This window comes from Etheostoma spectabile, chromosome 24, assembly GCF_008692095.1.
Source record: "Etheostoma spectabile isolate EspeVRDwgs_2016 chromosome 24, UIUC_Espe_1.0, whole genome shotgun sequence".
Taxonomy (NCBI): domain Eukaryota; kingdom Metazoa; phylum Chordata; class Actinopteri; order Perciformes; family Percidae; genus Etheostoma; species Etheostoma spectabile.
This window is the reverse complement of record NC_045756.1, coordinates 13,290,833-13,311,600: the sequence shown is the minus strand read 5'-3', so window position 1 is coordinate 13,311,600 and position 20,768 is coordinate 13,290,833. Positions and strand designations below refer to the sequence as shown.

General features: G+C 40.5%; 2 protein-coding genes across 5 annotated transcripts in view; both read left to right on the top strand.

The window, feature by feature from the left end:
• The first annotated feature begins 51 nt into the window (after nt 1-51).
• Nucleotides 52-4,932, top strand: zgc:110699 (ras-related and estrogen-regulated growth inhibitor). 3 transcript variants are annotated; one of them, XM_032506036.1, is made up of 8 exons: nt 52-134; nt 375-476; nt 2,142-2,198; nt 2,285-2,358; nt 2,480-2,618; nt 3,029-3,122; nt 3,407-3,478; nt 3,641-4,932. In XM_032506036.1, the coding sequence occupies exons 2-8, from the start codon at nt 425-427 to the stop codon at nt 3,747-3,749; spliced, it is 597 nt and encodes a 198-aa protein (XP_032361927.1). In that variant the 5' UTR covers nt 52-134; nt 375-424; the 3' UTR covers nt 3,750-4,932. The 3 variants fall into 3 exon arrangements, with proteins under 3 accessions (XP_032361927.1, XP_032361925.1, XP_032361926.1); XM_032506034.1 differs by having other exon boundaries at nt 58-187; nt 3,641-4,930; XM_032506035.1 differs by having other exon boundaries at nt 58-187; nt 3,660-3,749.
• A 3,726-nt stretch (nt 4,933-8,658) lies between these two features.
• The window catches only part of creb3l1 (cAMP responsive element binding protein 3-like 1), a 28,448-nt gene continuing 16,338 nt past the window's right edge, over nt 8,659-20,768 (top strand). The window contains exons 1-3 of one of the 2 annotated variants that reach the window (XM_032506010.1): nt 8,659-9,089; nt 18,972-19,107; nt 20,116-20,202. In XM_032506010.1, the coding sequence (XP_032361901.1) occupies nt 8,979-9,089; nt 18,972-19,107; nt 20,116-20,202 (334 nt within the window). In that variant the 5' untranslated portion in view covers nt 8,659-8,978. The remainder of the gene's footprint in view (nt 9,090-18,971; nt 19,108-20,115; nt 20,203-20,768) is intronic. The other variant, XM_032506011.1, reaches the window with a different exon arrangement.

Sequence of the window (20,768 nt, the reverse complement as noted above, 5' to 3'; positions counted from 1 at the left end):
AAGAGAGAGAGACACCGTATAACCAAACAGAAGCAGAGAAGCACACACACACACACACACACACACACACAGAAAAAGAGAGAAGACAGTCCCATCTCTTCATTCCCTGTCTGCTCAGTGTCTGAGACAGAACAGTGAGTCCATTATTTTACTCCTCTCCATATCTGGAATTTATTCCTACTTAAAGGTCAGTATTACTGCAACTTATGGTGTAGTCGGTGTACTTAGTGTGTTTTCAGTTATACATTTGTGTTTTTACATGTAGATATTGTTAAATGACGTCTGTTTTGTGAGGCTGCAGGTAGTTACTGTTCTCCTTTTAGTTCTGTGTTGCAACTTAAAGTTGACCTGCCTCTTCTTTTCCGTCTCTGTAGGGTTTTCATGCAGGGACAGACAGCAGGCTGCTGTTAGACCTAACAGGAAAATGGTACCAGTTAAACTCCTCATTCTGGGAGCTCAGAACACTGGAAAAACAGGTAGATTAAAGACATATTAATGCACAGAAAAAGGGAGGTGGAGCATAGGGCTGGGCAATCTATCAATGTATTGATATCGTAATACAAGATTAGATAACATCTTAGATTTTGGTAACGTTATATTGTGATGCAAGCATTGTCTTTTTTTCTTGTTTCAAAAGATGCATTAGATTAGATTAGATTAGATTCAACTTTATGGTCATTACACAGGTACAAGGCGAACGAAATGCTGTTTGGGTCTAACCAGAAGTGCAATAGCAGTAAGTGCAGGATATACAATGGTTCCATAAGTGCAGGACATGGATAAGTACTGAATAAATATAGAAATGAATACTATTATAAACAGAATTTTTACGGATAGATTTGTCCTATGAATATAATATATAGATGACTAGTATTGTGAACAAGATTTACAGCTGGATATGTACTGAATATAATATACAGATGGTTGTTACTATAACAGAGTTTACAGGTGAATATGTACTATGACTATATACAGATGGCTATTACTATATACAGAATTTTTACAGATAGATATATTTAATAAGTTAGGCAATAACAATAGATTTAACGGTAATACAAATAAAGTTTGGGCAGAAGCTATCCGAATTAAAGTGCAGTGGAAAGTAATTGCATATTACAGTAAAGTTGTGTAATTTTCTGAACTTACTAGACTGTTCCAGGTGTTCTATTATTTGCCTTTAACCACATAGCCATTATATCCAGATTACTGATGATTATTTATCAAAACTCTCATTGTGTAAATATTTTGTGAAATAGTCAACCCTACAATATCGTTGCAATTTCGACATTTGGTCCAAAACATTGTGATATTTGATTTTTTTTCCCTTCCATATTGCCCAGCTCTGGTGGAGAGAATGGAATTGTGGGCGCACATTTGGGATTACAGTACATGAACTGGTCACATGTTTAAGTAAATAAAAGAGGTTATGTTTAGGGTTGGCTTTTGGTCATGGTTTTAGAGGTTTTGCTATATATGGAAACCCTACACAGGTCTAAAGCTGACCCTCTTCCTAAGCACTGAAGTGTAAATGTATCCAGCCAACTACTGCCTTATGGCTTTGGTTACATCTTCTCATGGTGGGAAAACGGATCGGTGTGAGAAATTGCTTTGTTTTCATGCATTTTGGGATTTTCCTGTTGTGCTCATTTTCCATAATTTAATAAGAGCAGACGTGATGTAAGTGACTCACTTTGTAGTTTTTCTACCATAAGAAGAAGTAAACTGTAGGTAGAACGTGACCCCTAACATCATGACTCAAAAGTTATATACTGGAGATTGATATTGTAAAATTGCAAAGTAAATCTAATACAGCACATCGTTTCAAAAACAAGTGCATTACGAGACACAGATGTGACAGAGAGGGACAACAAGCTTTAATTTCTGAAAATGCACAAAAAGCGTATTGTCATTTTTTAGCTGTAAAGATTCAATTAACAGCTTGAACATGCCATAAAAACTCTTTTAATGTGTCCTGCCAAAAGGAAATACAGTGAGCCCTCAAAGCAAAGATGACGTAACATGAGACATGAACATACAGTAGGCTGCAGATCACTTGCAAATGTGTGTGTATGCATGTAGTATGTAAGCAAATCCTTAGTGTGTGTTTCTGGCTTTTTACTCTCTCTGTTTTGTGTCTCCAGCCCTGTGTGTACGTTTCATAACCAAGCGCTTCATTGGTGAATACGACCATAAAAAGGGTACATATTAAGTACAATAAACAAGCTTGACATGGAAGAAATAGTTGGACCATCCATAAGTAAAGTGTGTCTGTCTTTTACGACAGAGGTGACCTACAGATGCAGTCGGGTGGTGGACCAGGAAGCTGTTGATTTGGAGATTTTGGATATAGCTTGTAAGGTAAATTTTGGCTTCTGTTGAGTGAGTGTACGTGATTAAGTGAGGAAAGAAGACTGTCAAACAATTTCTTTGTTTTTACCATTAACTCTTATGAAGTTTGACATTTGACATTCTCCTCCAGGAGAGCTCTGCGGCTTCTCTGGAGTCGTCCATCCGCTGGGCCGACGGCTTCCTGCTGCTCTACTCCATCACACAGCGCCTCAGCTTCCTGGAGGTCCCGCGACTCAAGGAGCTTATCGACCAAACCAAACAGAGTCTAGGTAGGGATCCATCATTGTCATTATCTACTGCATGTGTGAAAGGTTTTGGCAGGCGGTGACGTCAGTACATTTATTTGATGACTTGGAGACATATGAAACAGAGAGTAGACAACTAACCAGCACACCAGCTGGTGAACTACTGAACCAGTATGATGCCCACAGGAGCAGTGTGTCCACTATGTTTGCTCTTAAAAGTCCAGTAAGTCTAACACACACGCACACACACACACACACGCACACGCACACGCACACACACACACGCACGCACACACACACGTATCATTTTCAGCAGAGATGTATTCCATGTTTGGTAGGCCATCCTGTGATCTGTACGATAGCATCTTTCTGCTGGTTTTTTTTTTTTGTGTGTGTGTGTGTGTGTGTGTGTGTGTGTGTGTGTTGTGTCTCAGTTGTTCCTACAGTGCTGGTAGCCAATAAGGATGACTTGGAAATCGGCAGGGAGGTGACTACAGAGGAAGGACAGAGACTGGCCAAGGATTTAAGGTTGCAGTTTTTCTTAAGTACTCTTATTATATACATATTTCATTTAAAATTGTACTTCATAATAGTTACCTCCTATTTATTTTTGGTAGTTTTTATTGCTACCAAATAGTTACACAGTAGTGTATAGTGAGATAAATGTAACAATTTTTGTTGTCACTGATATTTTTGATGGTGTGTGTGTGTGTGTGTGTGTGTTTATGTTTATGTGTGTGTGTGTGTGTGTGTGTGTGTGTGTGTGTGTGTGTGTGTGTGTGTGTGTGTGTGGTGTGTGTGTGTGTGTATAGGTGCAGTTTTAGGGAGCTGTCAGTGGCAGAAGCGGTTTTAGGTGTGGAAGCAGCTGTGTTTCAGCTCATCAGGTACACATATATATATATACAGTATATTGCTTTATTACTACTTCACACAGTTTGCAGTAAATATAGGAACACCGTGCTCTGTTACCTGCGGTCTTGAGAAGGTGTACAGCTGCTGCATGTGTTGTTTAATGGGGGTGATGTGTTGTTTCTTGTGTCTGATAGGCTGGTGTTGGATCAGCAGCGGCCTCTGCCGGACCGCCGCTCCTACATGCTGACCGTTCGCCACGCTCTGACCAGGAAACTGACCCGGTCCAAGACCATGCAGTGGTGACTGCAGACCCGTAGTCTGTTGAATCCCTCAGCATGTATGGAGTAAGCATTTTAAACTTCCAGTCTGACAGTGTTCAAGGCATCTACTTTGGAGTTTTTATGCAACACTGATGATATGGCTGTTTTCTAGCAGTAGCCTGCAGCATCAGGTTGTCTGGATTCATGGTTTGTCGAAGGATTTTACCAAAGTGCAGGCTACTACACTACACAAACATGACCAAACATGAATGTTTTGCCACTCAAAGCAAATCACACCAAAGAAAAAGATAAATTGAGTGTGAGTTTTCCTATTGTAGAGAGTTTTGGCTAAATATTTGGTGATATTAGTGCACAATCCCAGCACAGCCTGAGGTCAACTGAAAAGGATGATCCGCATGAATACAATATTAGAAGGCAAAATATGTGTCATAATGTAGAGAGAGTTTGGATGAGCTTCAATAGAGGATAAAACTTGCTTATTTTCTGGGAAAAGCAAATATAAAGTGGCCCAAAATACACGTTCGAGGCCAGATGTTGTCTCTTTTTCGGTTAGATTTTAGATAAACACCAAGTTATTTTAAAAGACAATAATATCTGTGCAGAAATACGTGATTTCAACATTCACAGCAACGTGCACAGCAGTTTATCAGTTTGAATGTTAAGCCATTTACACGAGTGTGTCTATATAACTGAGAAACGGCTAGCTGCTATTTACATGACAGAAAATGACTTTTTGGTTTTTATCAGAAAGCATCCACATGAGTTTGCATCGTAGTTTGTTATGTGTTCCACTCTCCAGTAGAGGGTGGTACAGTCATCTCATCTTGTGCAGACTCACTACCGTCAAACAATAAGGAAATAGAATACAGTTTGGTATGGCATGAAAGTAACTAAGAGATCCAAAATCTTGTGGAAAGCTATCCCATAGAGTAGAGGCGATTATACCAGCAGATTATAGCCCATTGTTTTGGAATAAAATGATTAATAATCCCATATGGGTGTAATTTGTGGGTGTCCAAATAGTTTAAGCAAGGCCATCAACTTCACAGATCATTTTTTTAAAATGTGTACAAGAATCTAACCAGTCGATGAACCAGTCAGTGAAGTTCATCACTCGGTGAGTAAAAGGGTTAAACTTGCCCCTGGTTGTAGGAGTGTGTAGATGACATAACAGTGTGTAAAGAATGAAACTGGCTTTGATTACAGCCTTGGCTCAGTGTTCCTCTCCATGTATCAATCTCTCTCTGTCGCTGTCCTCATCACTCAACTTCTGAACCTTTGTGATCAGCGAGAGAAAAGATAGACACAGAAATTACTCTAACAGGGAAGGAAAACAATGGGCTTCTTAAGCATCTTATTTGTCTGGATGTAGAAGAAAGAATAAACAGACTGACTGACAGCCCGGTTGGTTTATACACACTTCTCTAGCAAATGCCGCTCGTAAAGTCATAATGGGAAAATTGACTGTGCTTACCCTCCATCCCACCACTCTGTCCACCCCAACCACCATTTATAATACATCAACTACTCCACCCAACTACCACCAACCAACCACAGGACCCCACCGGGCTCCATGCACAAACGCAGAAGATGACAAATGTGCAGATAGTTACAGACTTTGGATTTAAAGTTACATTATATCAGACCCCATTTTTGATACTATTCATAACAGACACATGTTAGACATTTTTCCATTCTATGTAGTATTATTTAAACATGCCTGCTGTTACCACCAGTCTCCACAGGTGTCTAAATCAATCATTAAAGTCCTTAAAGATCATAAAGTAAAACAGTATATTTCCAACAAATATTAAAAAAAGGGGTGAAAAACTATATTGCTTAAAAGTATTTTTTAATGTTTGTTATCGTCCTCCAGAACGACACATAGGCCTATAAGCACAACGTATGTAACAGTACAACAGTGAATCAGTTTTGAGTGTCGAGGTTTATTTTTAATCATTAAAACAATAATTTGACAAAAGAAACTTGACTCAATGTCCCCTTAATTAGCTTTTTTTTTTGCATCAGGTCTTTGAAGACACTGAGATGTGGTTGAAAGCTCTGGCATGAGCGAGTAAGGTTTTGATTGTTAAACTGTATCTGTTTTTATGAGGATTTATTTAGCTTCTCTGTAATCCTAATTTACCTATAGGTTCATTTCTGATTGCAGTCCCCCAAAGAGTATTGTGCTGGGCTTGGCCCTGACTACTGGTTTAATTGTAACAGCCTTCTTGGAAACAGAAGTCGTAAATAATCAAAGTTTGAATTTATATTCACTAACATGAATGGGTGCCACGGTGAATATGCTCCAACCTGTTAACAGGGTCAGCACAGGGAGTGAGAAGAAGAGATGAAGTGAGAGGACTAAGAATCCTTTTCTGTGTTGTGTGATGGAGAGGGAACCTATCACGTGTACGCTGGGATGGTTGTTTGAGATGCCCACAGACCTGCTTGCAATTTGATTTGACGGACAGACACACAGAAGAGGATAATGACAATAACGAATTTGTGGAGAGTTTATGACATCACAGCAGTCACCGAGGAGACGGAACGTCAGAGCCCAGAGTCACCTCTTCTGGCTCAGAATAGAAGATGAGTCATGTCTGCATCGTCACACCAGGAGCCAATCGGAGAGCTCTCATCCACAAGCTGCATCAATTGACTACCAACCAGTCAAAGAGTTTAAGATTTTAGATTCCTATGTAAATATGTACAAATAAACACACAAATCAAATGTATTGCTCTAATCTTAAATTAGCAAATAATTTAAAAAGTAAATACAGTTATTCACCTTGTAACAATATATTAATGTTTAGAATGTAAAAATGATTTTGCATCCTGTCAAGGAGGAAGTGGACCCACAAGCTGACTGCTGCTTAGATATTTTTCCATTGTACTATTGTAAGTCTTTTTGGAAAGTCTTGAAATGTGCTTTTTTTTTTAATTGGCTTATTGTTGTCTTCTTCTCCTCCTCTTTAACTGGCCCATTACCACACTCTGCAGATGGCAGAATTGTGTATCGCATCACAAGTTATTCATACAAAATAGTGGTTGTCTAGTGAAAATATTGCTCCACAATGCCAACAGTGGTCCAGAACTCCACAGGGGACCTTTAAATTCAAATTAGGATTAGTTAGGGTTATTGCATTCAATAGAAGGTCACCACAGTTATGCAACACCAATGTGTGTGAGAGAAAAACAGAGACACCCTGTCCTTTGAGGTGGGACACCTCCGTAAACTGATATCTGGACGGAGAAAGGAGACAGAGAAAAGAGGAGGGGGGAGGCACTGGGAGGATGAATGAGAGAAAGGGAAATGTCAGGTAGGGAATAAGAAAAAACTAAGTGAAAAGAGAATGTAGAGTAACAGGAGATCATTACCTAAGTAGTGATTACTGTTTGAATAGGAACATAAAACACACAAACACCTGATGATAATCACTGTAGACCAGTATGACAAAGGGAGTCTGTCTCACCAACGTCATTAGAATTCATCCTCTGGGCACCATGAATGACCAAATTACATGGCAATCAACTGTTCGTTCAATTTCATTCTGTGAATAAATAACAATTTCTTAAGCCTCTTTCAGTGAAATCTACCCAGATCCTGTCACAGGTCAGAGCTACAGCACACACATGGACCCCTGATCCCTGATCCCTACACAAGAATGGACAGGGTTCCAATCTCTCAGGGTCTGTATCATAGCAGAAGCAATTTGGGCTAGAGGAGAGGTGAGGAATGAGATGGGCAAGCCTGAGCAATAATGGAAGAGAAAGAAATATCCATTCCATTCACACTTTACTGTGTGTGTGTGTGGTGTGTGTGTGTGGGTGTGTGTGTGTGTGTGTGTGTGTGTGTGTGTGTGTGTGTGTGGTGTGTGTTTGGTGTGTGTGTGTGTGTGTGTGTGTGTGTGTGTGTGTGTGTGATTAGGTTTAACTACATTTGTGGGGACCAAAAACTGGGAATACAGTATACTTATTTGGGGGCCTGACAGCTTTGTGGGGACAAAGCTGGTCCCCACAACTTTAAAGGGCTGTTTGAGGAATAAGACTTGGTTTTAGGATTAGGGTTAGAGTTAGATTATGGTTAGGGTGAGGGTGAGGGTTAAGGTTAGGCATTTAGGTTTGATGGTTAAGGTTAGGGTAAGGGGCTAGGGAATGCATTATGTCAATGACTGGTCCCCACAAGATAGTGAGACACGTGTGTGTGTGTGTGTGTGTGTGTGTGTATGTGTGTGTGTGTGTGTGTGTGTGTGTGTGTGTGTGTGTGTTGTAGCTCCAGGCAGTATCTCAGCGTGTCAAAACAGTAATGACCTGTCTTTTCACATTCTTCAACTCTTTTTTGGTGGTATTTCTTATTTCCATACTATTGTAAATATATTAAAATAACTTAACTCATAAAGACTCTGTCAGAGCTAAATGTGGTAATATTACATCCCCTAGGTAAAAACATACACAGAATAACTGTTACTGTGAGAATGATGAAATGTTTCATAATAATAGATTTTCATTACAGTAAAAGTACAGAAATTGTATCCATAAAGTGGACCTTTTAGCATGTCAGATATATAATCCCACTATTATAAATATTAGGCTACATATTTGTATCGGTCAAGATGCTGGATTTTAGTCATCATCATGTTCAACATTTTAATCTGTAAATTGATTAGTAACTGTAGCTTTCATATAAATGCAGTGTAAAGTAGCCTAGGCTACATATTTTTCTCTGAAGTGTAGAAGAAGTAAAAAGTTAGGCCTAGCCTACATAAAATGGAAATGATCAAGCAGAAGTACATCGAAATTCTGGTAGCATAGCATACTTTTCACAACTAATTATACATTTGAAGTTATTTTTGTGTGGAGGGCGTGCTCGTTATTTGACGCCAGGGGGCGGGGCTTCACTGAATATTCATTAGCGCGTGTGGGAGAGGCAGCGCACGCGAGGAGAGAGGCTGAGCCGCACGCACACAGCTGGATGGATAGCACCGTCTCCGCCACAGCAGTAGCAGGATGTGAATTTTCGATATTTATATTAACTTTGGCACTAAAAAAGAGAGCAGCCGCTGGACTCAGCTCGACTTACATACAGGTTAACGTACAGGTGGTGTAAATAACAGCTGGATAGTCTACTAACACCGCACGCGACAAAAAAACAGACTGCTTCATTTTAATGAGTTGATTTTTAAGATTTGCGACCAGCCCAGATAGCTACTGAGCATCCGTCCGGTGAGCTGTAGAGACACACACAGACATGATGGAGTCTATCTTAGACAGTTTAACAGCGGAGAAACTCTATCCGTCCGGCGGAACCAACCTGTTGGACCTGGAGGAGCTCAGCGATGGGGATTTCCTCACTAATGTGGTGAGTTCTGAATTAGCCCGACTTTCTTTAGCTTCTCATTTTAGTGTGTGCACAGTTTATATATCCATGAGTATAAACTATCCACTCGTGCTATTTCTTCTTCTGCTGGAAGTCAGCGGTCAGTATTTGAAGTGTCTTAAATCAAACGCACCTCTGCTGCCTGTTCCGCCCGGAGCCGGACCTTAGGAGGGCGGTGTAGTTGTTGTTCCTGAGATCCTGACCGATATCCGGGGCTCGTACCTTGCTGTAGGCCCGTGTGTTTACTGTAGGCGAATTGTGCAAACCAATCAGTGAGACTGGAAACACAGACACATGCTGGCGAATTACTGGTCAACTTGCTCCCTCCAACACTGGTAATGTGTGTGTGTGTGTGTGTGTGTGTGTGTGTGTGTGTGTGTGTGTGTGTGTGTGTGGTGTGTGTGTGTGTGTGAGAGAGAGAGAGCCTATTCATTGACTAGTGCACAGAAGAAACCATAGTTATTAGAATGAAGGCTGGTTTGTAAATTCATCAAATTATAAATGCACTGCCAGACTAAAAATCAGAGGACAAGTACCTCTCCCCTGTCTAAATCACTGAGGCCTTTTTAAAACCAGATGTTGTCATCCATGCTCTCTGCCTACCTTCATCCAAAAACAACAGGTTCTCTCAGGCAACAGCTGGATGTACCATCTACTGCTGCACCTGAGACATTGCACATGAAAGAGCAGAATCATGCTTGCTCATTAATACAGTAATCACTATGTTGGTTGAAGGAGCAAAAGCAATGAAACAACAATTATGCAATTAATCTATCATTAGCAGTTGTGACTGTACTGGTGCATGTAAATTGTAATGAGTGTATTGGCATCAGCCCTTTATGTATGACAATATATTCCTCCTTATCCCACCCTGTTTCCAACTTTACTGCATGTGTGCGGTGCACCTCCGGCCACAAAATGCCAAAAGTATACTGCCATGCCCTCTGTGCCTGGCACGCTTGACCGAGCTTTGCCCTCTTAATTCATGGAAACCGACTCGGAGTCGTTTCACTGCTGCACCCTGAGACATTAATGATGAATATCACACTATCAGCAGGAAGTGCTCTTTCTTTATTTCTGTTCTATTGCTAGTTGTCTCTTTTTTTCCACTCTGTGTCATTCCGTCTTCTCTTATTTTAAACAAGACTGTTTTTTTTTTTAAGTAGAACTTTATTCTAGTCAGTGAGTCAGCCGAGCAGTCTGCCTGTGGTTTAAACCCCCCTCTGTTCTAAATAAAGTAGTCACTAGGCTGGGCTGCACCACTGAGGACATGGGAAAGGATGTCTAATTAGGTGTACTGCAAGATGGCATGTTTATACATCTGTCCTTAATCTATAATCTGCAGTTGTCCTGTATGGACAGGTGCTGATGATGAATCACAGCATCAGGGACCTCAATCGGTCGCTGATGCCTGCTTGCTGCATCTAGAAGTCAAGGGGATGAGAGCAAAGGACTAACCCAAAACAGTCAAGTTCTGTGTCATAAAATTGAAAAAAAGAGAGCAGAAAGACACTATACAACTCCAAAGACATCATAAATGGAGACACAGAGAGATCAGCTCGTTGGTTTTCATTAAGGTGTGCTCCGTGGTTGCGGTACTTCCTGTTCTGTATTTTGTTGACCTGTTCCAGTGCACTGTGGGCCCTGCTGATAACCAGGAGGAAAGACTGATGTACAGAAGAAATAGGACTGGGCAGTGGTACAGAGCTAACGGAGATTGCTTAAATAAAAAATAGAAAACAGTTGTTGTTAGCGGGGGCTGTGGCTGCACATTACTCTATTTTCATAGGATTATCCTGGTATTTTCTTAAAGAACAAAATGTAGACAAGCATCAGGAAAAACATGTGCTTTCATTGATTTATCATTTTTATTGTAAAGAAATTCTAGTATGCCTCACTTTTCACTTATCACCAGTAAATTCACCGAACACAAACCCTATCTAAGCGTTAAGTAAGTTTTTCTGTAACTTCCAGCGCTGCGTAGCGACAAAGAGGAGGGGGAAAGTCCGTCTAAGTGATCGTGGCGCTGATTTACCTCTCCACCTGATGAGAAGGCAGGATATTATCATGGCATCTCTGCATGGCTCAGAAGTATAACAACCCTTAAGCTTCCTACACACATGGAGTCAACAATTCATTATAATTTTTTTTGTTCCTAACAGTTCCTATTATATTTGACCATTCCTTGGCTACAGTTATAATTGTGCATCATGTGCACTGAACCATTTCACCACAACATCAAGAATCATGCATGGATAACATCGTGTACCGCCTGGGAACTGGTTAGAACAGCTCTGCATGCAGCTCTCCTAAATCCTGGAGGAGGAATAGGTAGGGCTGCAACAAATGATTATTCTCATTATGCATTAATTATATATTTCGACTGGGATTCTTTAAATGTAAAGTCAGGCCAGACAAATGCAGGGGCGAATGCCATGGTAACCGCAACACACTGGAGTGACCTTTTGCATTAATCGTCTGCCAGAGTTACTTTAGATCACATCTGAGGGCCAGTTTCAAAACATGTTGATGAAATTGTATGAATGGACCAAAAATCATACATATGAATATTGTACAGCCTACACAATAGATGTGCTAATGTACTGAAGCTGTTCTGATTCCAGCTTCTCAAATGGGATGATTTTCTGCTTTTCTCTGGAGTTCTTAAATTGCTAATTGAATATCTTTTGGTTTTGGACTGTTGGACAGAAAAAGACATGCAATTTAGGCTTTGTGAAATTGCAATTTTGCAATAATAACTTTTAGATCTTGTATAGATTATGATCAGCGGACGTTTTTAGGCCTTTATTATGACAGGACAGCTTAGACATGAAAGGGGAGAGAGAAGGGTAGGACATGCAGCAAAGGGAGTCAAACATGCGCCCACTGCATTGAGGACTGCTCCTCAGTATATGGGTGCATGCTCTACCAGGTGAGCTACCCCGGCGCCCGGACAAACATACTTAGACACACATGCACAGTGAGGTCAAGCAAGGACAGTGCAGTGTATTCTATTTGATGGTGTTCTACTCTGTTCTAGTCTATGTTTATACAAAAACCTAAATGAGAGAAAATAAAATCTCTAGATCTAATAAAAGATATTTGGACTTTCTGTCCTCTATCCATTTAATGTTTCTTCCTTACATTTATATTCTTTTCCCTTTGTTATTCTATCGTATTCTACTCTCCGTTCAGACCCTGTACTCCAGCTTTAAAAAGACACGCCCATCTCATTTGCATGCTTGTTGCCGATTGGCCGCTGAGCTGCCAGATGGAATGTGAGCAGGCATGCAGATAGCTGTGTGTGTGTGTGTGTGTGCGTGTGTGTGTGTGCGTGTGTGTGTGTGTGTGTTGTGTGAGAGAGAGAGAGAAAGAAAAATACTTTTCTACTGTTTTACTGAGAATTATAGTTGAGTTTACTTCTGACACACACACACACACACACACACACACACACACACCACACACACACACACACACACAAACACACACAGAGTAACCTCAGTCTCTAAGTTAAAGTGAAGCCAAACACTAGCCAACCCACTGCAGCCACACACACCACCACATGAAGCCAAATACAATAGAGAACACTGCCATTTCTTATCTGTGGCAGCCAGTGTTATAGGAAAATGACATGATGTTTTCAGGTCTCTCACAATTTCATTTTTACGCTGCAAAAAAATCTGTCTCAACCAGCCATGTACTCTTCAATTGTCTTTTAGTGTCTTATTCAAAAAATGTTATGTCTGCCAATGGAGTTTCCAGAAGAAAACATTTTATACCAGTGTTTTAGCGTGTTTTAGCCTACTTTACTATGACATCCTGAATACTTTACATTAACTTTGATCACGTTCCAGTTATGCTGTAACATTTCAGATGGGCTGCAGTCAGGGTTGCAAGTAACCCTTTTTTTCTTTTCCAATAATCCGTGTTGTGTATAAAATGTCACATGAATCTGAAACACAATTTCCCTCTGTCCGACCATCAGTCCAAACCAAAGATATTCCGTTAACAATCGTGTGTCAAGGAAAAGAATCCAATCAATTCATTTTTCATTGATCAGTTTTCTGACTAGAAATTTCTGCATGTATTTCAGAATCAGAATCACTTTTATTTGCCAGGACACATCCAAGGAATTTTGCATTGGATTATACATTGCTCACAATGCGCGTACTCATAAAAAAAAAAAGAAAATACAACAATAAATGCACACTACACATGTTGAGACAATAATAGCACATTTTAATTATGAGTTATTATTATAAGTTATTATTTTTTTAATTATAGAGTATAGTGCAAAGGATGCTGGAATAAATAGTATGTTATGTTGTTATGTTAGTATTATATTACAATATGAACCGTATTTCTTTGTGCTGGAATTTTAAATTTGGTGGATTTATGAGGACTATTGTTGACTGCGCCTCAAATCTCTGCATGGTAAATTGAGACAGGTAGATAAACTATCTGTCCAATCTGAGTTTCTATCGCACAGCTGTTGCAGCGGCTCTATACGGAGGTTAGCACCGCCCATGGCGTTTCTGATTGGTTTAAAGAAATGATGTGGAGTATGCGATGTGGAGTAGCCAGACCTTCAGCACGCTTTGGAGGAGGGTCTGGCAAAGCTAGACTAGTTCCAGTCACACTTTGGACCTACAGTCTACATTGCAAAAAAAATGAAGCTATTGCAAAACATTGTGGCTAAGACAGTAGTGATGAAGCAAAAAGTATTCACGGTGTGAAACTAAATGCATCCAGAGAAGAAGTCTGCCTAACATGACAGAGCGTTTCCTGCAGCCTGGCGTAAAATGCCTCAGGGTGTAGTCATAGTACCATCTCCACTTACTGTCATTCATGACAATCACTGTTTGTTTATGGCAGCATCAATCCGATGAAAAGTTTTTGCTCTTAACATGAATTGGTTTCTTTCTTCTGTTGGCTCTTGAAATCTGAATTTGAGACTACATGACTTGTTGGGAAACTTTTTCAGTGTATTTCCCTTAGGCCTTTACATGATGTTCTGAAGAGTTTACGATGGTTTCCACTGCGTGATTCATGCCATAATGACAACGTTGCTGGCCCGACTCTCAGTCCAGTTCATCACTGTATCAGGGAAAGTAAATGTTCTCCACATGCAGACAACATGGGTGATTTGGGCTTTTTCTGCACCTGAACCAATAAGGCATTCAGATCAAAGGAGATAGATGTGTTGAGACTCACTGCTGTTAATTACAGGCATAACCAAGTCGCTCTCTTCTTTTATAATTACTTCTTGCCTCTGTCTTTCCCAGCTCTTTCCCCGTGTGGTTTACACATCAGCCCCATCCCCCCTAATGACACACCACCACTGAAATATGCTATACAAACTGTCAACTGCTTTTTAACACTGTTTTCCTGTGATTCTTTTCCCAGCAGAGAGGGGTCAGGTAATGAAAGGTCCAGACCTCTGTTACTCTGTTCACACTGACTGCAGCTGTTGCTTTACAAGCCATCTATCACTGAACCACTCTGGACTCATTAAGCTTCCTGACCTAATAACAACAATAGCAGCTTTCACACACACACACACCACACACACACACACACACACACACACACACACACACACACACACACACACACACACACACACACACACACACATATGCGTTTCAAAGCTGCGCTTTAGAGTGCTTCACAAGACGAAATAATGAAGCAAAAAGTAAAATGCCGATTAGAAAATAAAGTGTCACATTTGCCACTGCTGAATGTCAGGTGGTGCAGGTATGGTGCAGGTTAGCGTCAGCGCTGAATTCAACATAGGACAGTGGTCTACTGAGTTTTGACCTTTTCATTAATCAATTCATTATAAGGAGAAAATAATATTGTGTTATCTTGGTATTAGTATAAGGCTGACATGTTCAGTTTGCCCTGATAAACACAGCAGTTGCCACAGTAACAATTTGATGTTATAAAACCATGCAGTTCTATTTCAGTCCTTTTCCATTTCCTGATTTTTCTTATTATAATTTGCTTTGAATGTCCTTTTGTAAACTAAATCAATCCTTGAGGGGCTACCTGTAGTGCAGTAGGGCAGGGGAGGCTGGGGGTGTGACCTTGACCAAAAGCAGCTTTGCACGTTTAAAAGCCACGATTTCTCTCTCTCATGGGTGGGCCAAATTCTCTGGGTGGGCAAAAAGCAGAGAAAGGGGAGGTAACCTTGCCCCTTATGACCTCATGAGGAGCAAGATTCCAGATCAGCCCATCTGAGCTTTCATTTTCTCAAAGGCAGAGCAGGATAGCCAGGGCTCGGTTTACACCTATCGCCATTTCTAGCCACTGGGGGACCACAGGCAGGCAGGGGGAACTCCATATTAACGTTAAAAAATCTCATGAAGTGACATTTTCATGCCATGGGACCTTTAAGATAATCTACCGAAACACACCCGGCAACTGACGGAAGAGTACTCATGAACAAGAGGCTCGTCCTTCTCGGCTAAGCTGTAACTGTAGCTAATGATACGGCTAGCTAACGCTTCAGCTCGGCCTAGAAGGAGGCCATTGATGTTAACGTCTTGCGCTGTCACAAGCTTCTCATCCATGAGATTTCAAACGTCATTTGCCTTCTCTCTCCCCTCGTTTTCCTGTCACCTCTCTACGGTGAGAATCTCTAATAAAGGCATAAAAGGCCTCAAACATATTTTAAAAAATCAATCGTTGATCATTTGTGTATTAGATACTTAAATTGATTTACCAGGTGGAGTAAATCAGTAAATCTGAATGAAGATTAACAAAGATTTTTTTTTCTAGTTTTTAGGCCACTTTATTGCACAGGTTGTCCACAGTGGTGTCTTAGACGAATAACTGCAGAGGAGGGCTTTGCTGATCTATTAAGTTATAAGTTAAGCTTATTCATTCATCATTTTAATGAATAATTTTTGCTGCAGCATGACAGCACACGTAAAAACAGAGTTTTGAGAAATCCCAAAACACAAACTGTAACCCTAATAACATAAACAAAAAACAAGCATCAGTGTTTGAAGGGGAAACACACTCCATCAACCATCCATTTCCCTGCAGCTTATTCAGAGCCTCATATTAAAATCCACCTCCAACTTTTGCACCTTCAGGATTTAGCCACATGGATCAGTCTAAAAAAAATAGCAGAATTTCTAATTGCATATTTTTCTTTGGCTTATTAAACTGAAACAGAAGAGGGAGGGCGATATTAATGAAACAGCCTGTACATGCCCAGTCCTCAGAGGAGGAGATCTTATCGGCCAGAATAGTTCAACATGTCTGGTGTGAGAAAAAGATCTACACTGCAATTGGTACATCATGGCCATGCCAGGTGATAGATAAGAAAAAGGTTGGCCTCAAACAGGGCTCTGCTAGTTGTAGGTGAGAGCTGTATCACAGGCTCCAGGTGTGTTGGAAGTAAGCAAGTGGATAGCGATAAGAGTCTCCACTGTAATGTGGAGCTAAATACAACTGTAGTCAATTACTGCAAATGTAGCTGAAAGGCCACTGATGGAACTACAATGGTTAAATAATATACAGTAAAATATCGTCACTGATAGTAGAGAGAAACATAAAGCCTAACACACGTTGGTCTAATGCAGCTACTAAAGCTACTTTTTAGCTCATACTAAATTGTTTCAATTGTGGACCGTGCTCTGCTTCTTCTCCCAGCATCACACCAGTGTCACCCTCACACTTTTCCATATAGAAACTTGTTTATTTTTGAGTGGCGCAGTTTAAATGTGATTACCTATATTCCCTAATGGAGCAGAGATTAAAGGGGCAGTGTGGGTGTTATTTAAAGGGACATTGTTCCAACATTTTGTGCAGCAGGAGAACAAGGGTGCTTTTCTTTTTGTGGGTGTGTTTGTTCATGAATGAGTGAGTGTTCACTTGTGTGTGACAGAGCAAGTGACTGCAGGATTACCGAGTGCATGCACACACACCTTGTTGAGCAGTGGCTGTCAGTTACTTTATCCTGCAGGGAGCTCTGTTGAGCCTCAAGATTTTGTTCAGATACAAATATTGATAAATATTGATATGGTTCGTTGACTCGCTGTTAGCGCTAATTTCTGCGACAAGTTTTTCCTGTTTCCTGTGACTGCTTTACAAATGAAATAGCTGCTTAGCCAGATGAATGCTTTTAACATTAAGCAGCAAGAATAGTAAAAGTTAGGTTATTAATTTTAGCTTTATCTGATACGACGGGAGAACGGCACCTCAGTGGGAGTCACCTTTGATGTTACAGACTTTTATAAAACTCAACACAGGTCACAGATGAGTTACCTTGATCATCAGCAGTTTTTCATGTCCCACGTGCTTCTGTTATTTTACCCACCATCTGTATCTTTACCCTGTGTGTGTGTGTGTGTGTGTGTGTGTGTGTGTGTGTGTGTGTGTGTGTGTGTGTGTGTGTGTGTGTGTGTGTGCTTACTCCACATAGTTTCATTAGACAGCTGCATATGTCCCAGAGTTTCCACAGACACACTTGACCTCCTAAACACACGCACACGCACACGCACACGCACACGCACACGCACACGCACACACACACACACACACACACACACACACAACACTCTACTCTTCATTTCAACTGCAGTGATGGACAACGCTACAAGCATTGAAGCTTTGTTGTCTGCATATAATTAATTTCTTGGTTAGCTATCTACAGACAACTGGCTTCTGACTTAAGCACATGTTGCTGACTTTTAACTATCAAAATATGAACTACGTACTAAAATCAATTGCACACTTGGCCTAATAAATTCAAAACTAAACATAATGTTTTATTTATGCTGCTTCTGGGAAGGTAGTGTGCAATGAGGCCAAAAAGCCTTTCTCCATGACAATAAAAAAAGTCAGCTCTATATTTATAATGCCAGTTGTAGTCTTTATTGTTGTTACTGGACTTATTTTTGTCTGCCGTGACACTTCTGGCAGTTTTGGGAGAATTTCTTGTAATAAAAAAAATCTATTTTTGTATTTGTTGGTAATTAAATCAAGTTATTTCTGTTGCTGTGTCTTGTCTGAGAAGCCTCCAAGCATTCAATTTGTTCCCACCAATCCATCTATTTATGTGTGCTTGCTTTTGTACTGCTTTGTGCATGTTTGCTCAAGACCAGGGTGACTCATATTGTATGTGGATGTGTTTGTGTGTTTAAAAAGAAAAACAGTGAAATCAGAGCACCGTGCTGTCCCAGGCTTCCAGAACATCATCTCTCAGCTCAGTGACTCATCTCATGCAGACTGAGGATGAATTTATCAATGCTGTTTCCCATTGACTGACTCTTCAACACAGTCACCTGGGACTGTAGTACTGTGGAACTGAAAAAGAGAAGAAGTTGATTAATTGACAGAAAATTAAGCTTAAACTATTTTGATAATCACTTGAGTTATTTATTAACTAAAAAAGGCAAAGAAGAGATACAGAGTATCTATTCCCAGTTTTGAAGAAACAATACAAAACATTCATTAATCATTCAAAAAAAACTCAACGTACCACTAACATTGACATATTATTATACCCACCAACGCTAATTGCATGACGTATCTCCTAACAAAAGCTTTTTATTGGCTAACAAAAACAGCCCTGTTGTCAGCTTTGAGACAATGCATTATATTTTAGATAATTAAATGGGTTTTAAAATGGTTTATTTAGCAGAAGAAGTTGGAGAATTGTCTCACCCACGAAATCAAAACTTACATTCATCCTTCAGTTTTTCTTCAAAAAGTCCAAATTACCAAAATTGAAGACACTTGAAAAACACAGTATATGACTTTATTTGGAGTGGTTACTGTCTCATGGAAAAACTATTTACTAAATAAAATACTGTCTGTCTTCATGTTTCTCTCCATGTTTTCCAGCCTTTCTCAGGTGACCAGATGGATGACTTTAGCAGTGAATTGTTCAGCAGTTTCTTTGACGACCATCTATTAGAGCGGCCCCTTCTGGCAGACAGACCTTCACCTTTACATATGGACATGGAGGACAGCAACCCAGGTCAGCTCCTCTTTTATTTTGAAACGTGATCAGTTAAAGAATACAAATACAAATTCCCTCACAGCTCCTCGCAGTATTAAAACAAAAGAACACATTGTATGAATTGTACCAGGGTTTGGATCACGGTGGTCATTGCTTCCAATAACATTTCTCCAGCGTTCCTTGTTATTGCCGATGGCACGACAAAAATCTCACAGTAGGTAAATGTTGGTTGGTGAAACCCTTTCCAATGGCCAGCCACTGTGTTGGAGATGTTTGCTTTGAAGTACTTTTAGTTTTCCTCTCTGTAACTAATAGTCACATTTGGATGATCTTGTTTTCCCGGATAACCTCCAGCAGTGCAGCAGCCAGTTGCTCCTTTCAGCAGCCAGTGTTTGAGTACAAAAGACCCTGCTCCCGTTATTTGGTTGAATTCTCTGGCTTGGTCTTTCTGATCGTAAAATTCCACAAGTTTCTCTGGGACCTCCAAAACTCATGCTTTTAAACCAGATGGAAACACACAAGACTTCCTTCAACACACCCCTCACTTAGCTGATTGTGAGGAGTGAGGTACCAAGTTGTTGGTTCAGGCGCCAACTGGCTGAACTACTACTAGGCACTCTCTTGCTAACTAAGCTGCACAAATTGGCCTTGGTATCCCTGCTCAGAGTTATTGCACTGTAGGTTTTTTCAGTCTATTGAAGCAGTCAGATGGATCAGCTTGCAGCACTACACAGCACTATGTCACACGCATCCCTTGAGAGACATCAGTGTCCCTGTCAGGCGTTGCTATGGTCACCAAGACTTCAACAAAATGATTGGATAAGAGGAAGAAGAAACATTGTCATTGTTATGTTTTCCGAGATAATAAATGTCATTTTCTAGCATCATTTCTAGCAGCCGTCAGGAACATTTACATAACTTACACCTACAAAATGTCTGAATGACAAGCAGCCATCACTTAACCAGATCGAGAAAGACAACAATGTTACGTTTTCCATGTCTGAAAAGGGCTTTTGAATCTCACAGATATTCAAGCAGAGCACAGCTACTCTTTAAGTGAAGACTCCGCCCCCCAGAGCCCTGCCCTGTCAATCAAAATGGACCATGAGTCTGGTAGGTTAACCTATTCATTAAACAAACTTAGTTTGTGCTAAATGGAAACATGCACAGCCAACCAAACCTCTGCTGCTGGTTTTTAGTATGGTTCTTTATCACCCTTGCTGCCCCCACCCCCACCCTCCACCCCCTGGTTAGCGTCTGTATGATGTAATACATAACATGCAGTTTGACCCTGTCTGCTGTCTGTCAAATAGTAGACACTCTGATTGGCTGAAACCACTGTCTGTCATATAACATATGTGATGATGGGCTTAATCTGTTATTTTATATTTTATGTAAGGGGTGTCTGTAGCAATAGAAAATACTGCATATTTCTGTCTTTCTTTCTGACTCATCTTCATCATTATCTCCTCCTGTCTTCCTGTATCTCTGTCTGTACCTGTCTTTCTCACTCTGTTTGTCTGTCTGTCTGTCTGTCTGTCTGTCTGTCTGTTCTCCGTTTGTCCCGGGGATCCTGCTGTCTGAGCAGCAGGATTCTAGTCTGAGCAGTTCTCCTCCAGCTAAGCCCTGCCCACCTAACACACACACACATACACACACACACGGACTTACACAACGCT

Bases quoted from the DNA above. Each gene is read 5' to 3' on its own strand.
- zgc:110699 (XM_032506036.1), top strand. From the start codon at position 425: ATGGTACCAGTTAAACTCCTCATTCTGGGAGCTCAGAACACTGGAAAA. The intron at 2,619-3,028 runs GTAGGGATCCAT...GTTGTGTCTCAG, and splicing joins CCAAACCAAACAGAGTCTAG to TTGTTCCTACAGTGCTGGTA. The intron at 3,123-3,406 runs GTTGCAGTTTTT...GTGTGTGTATAG, and splicing joins AGACTGGCCAAGGATTTAAG to GTGCAGTTTTAGGGAGCTGT.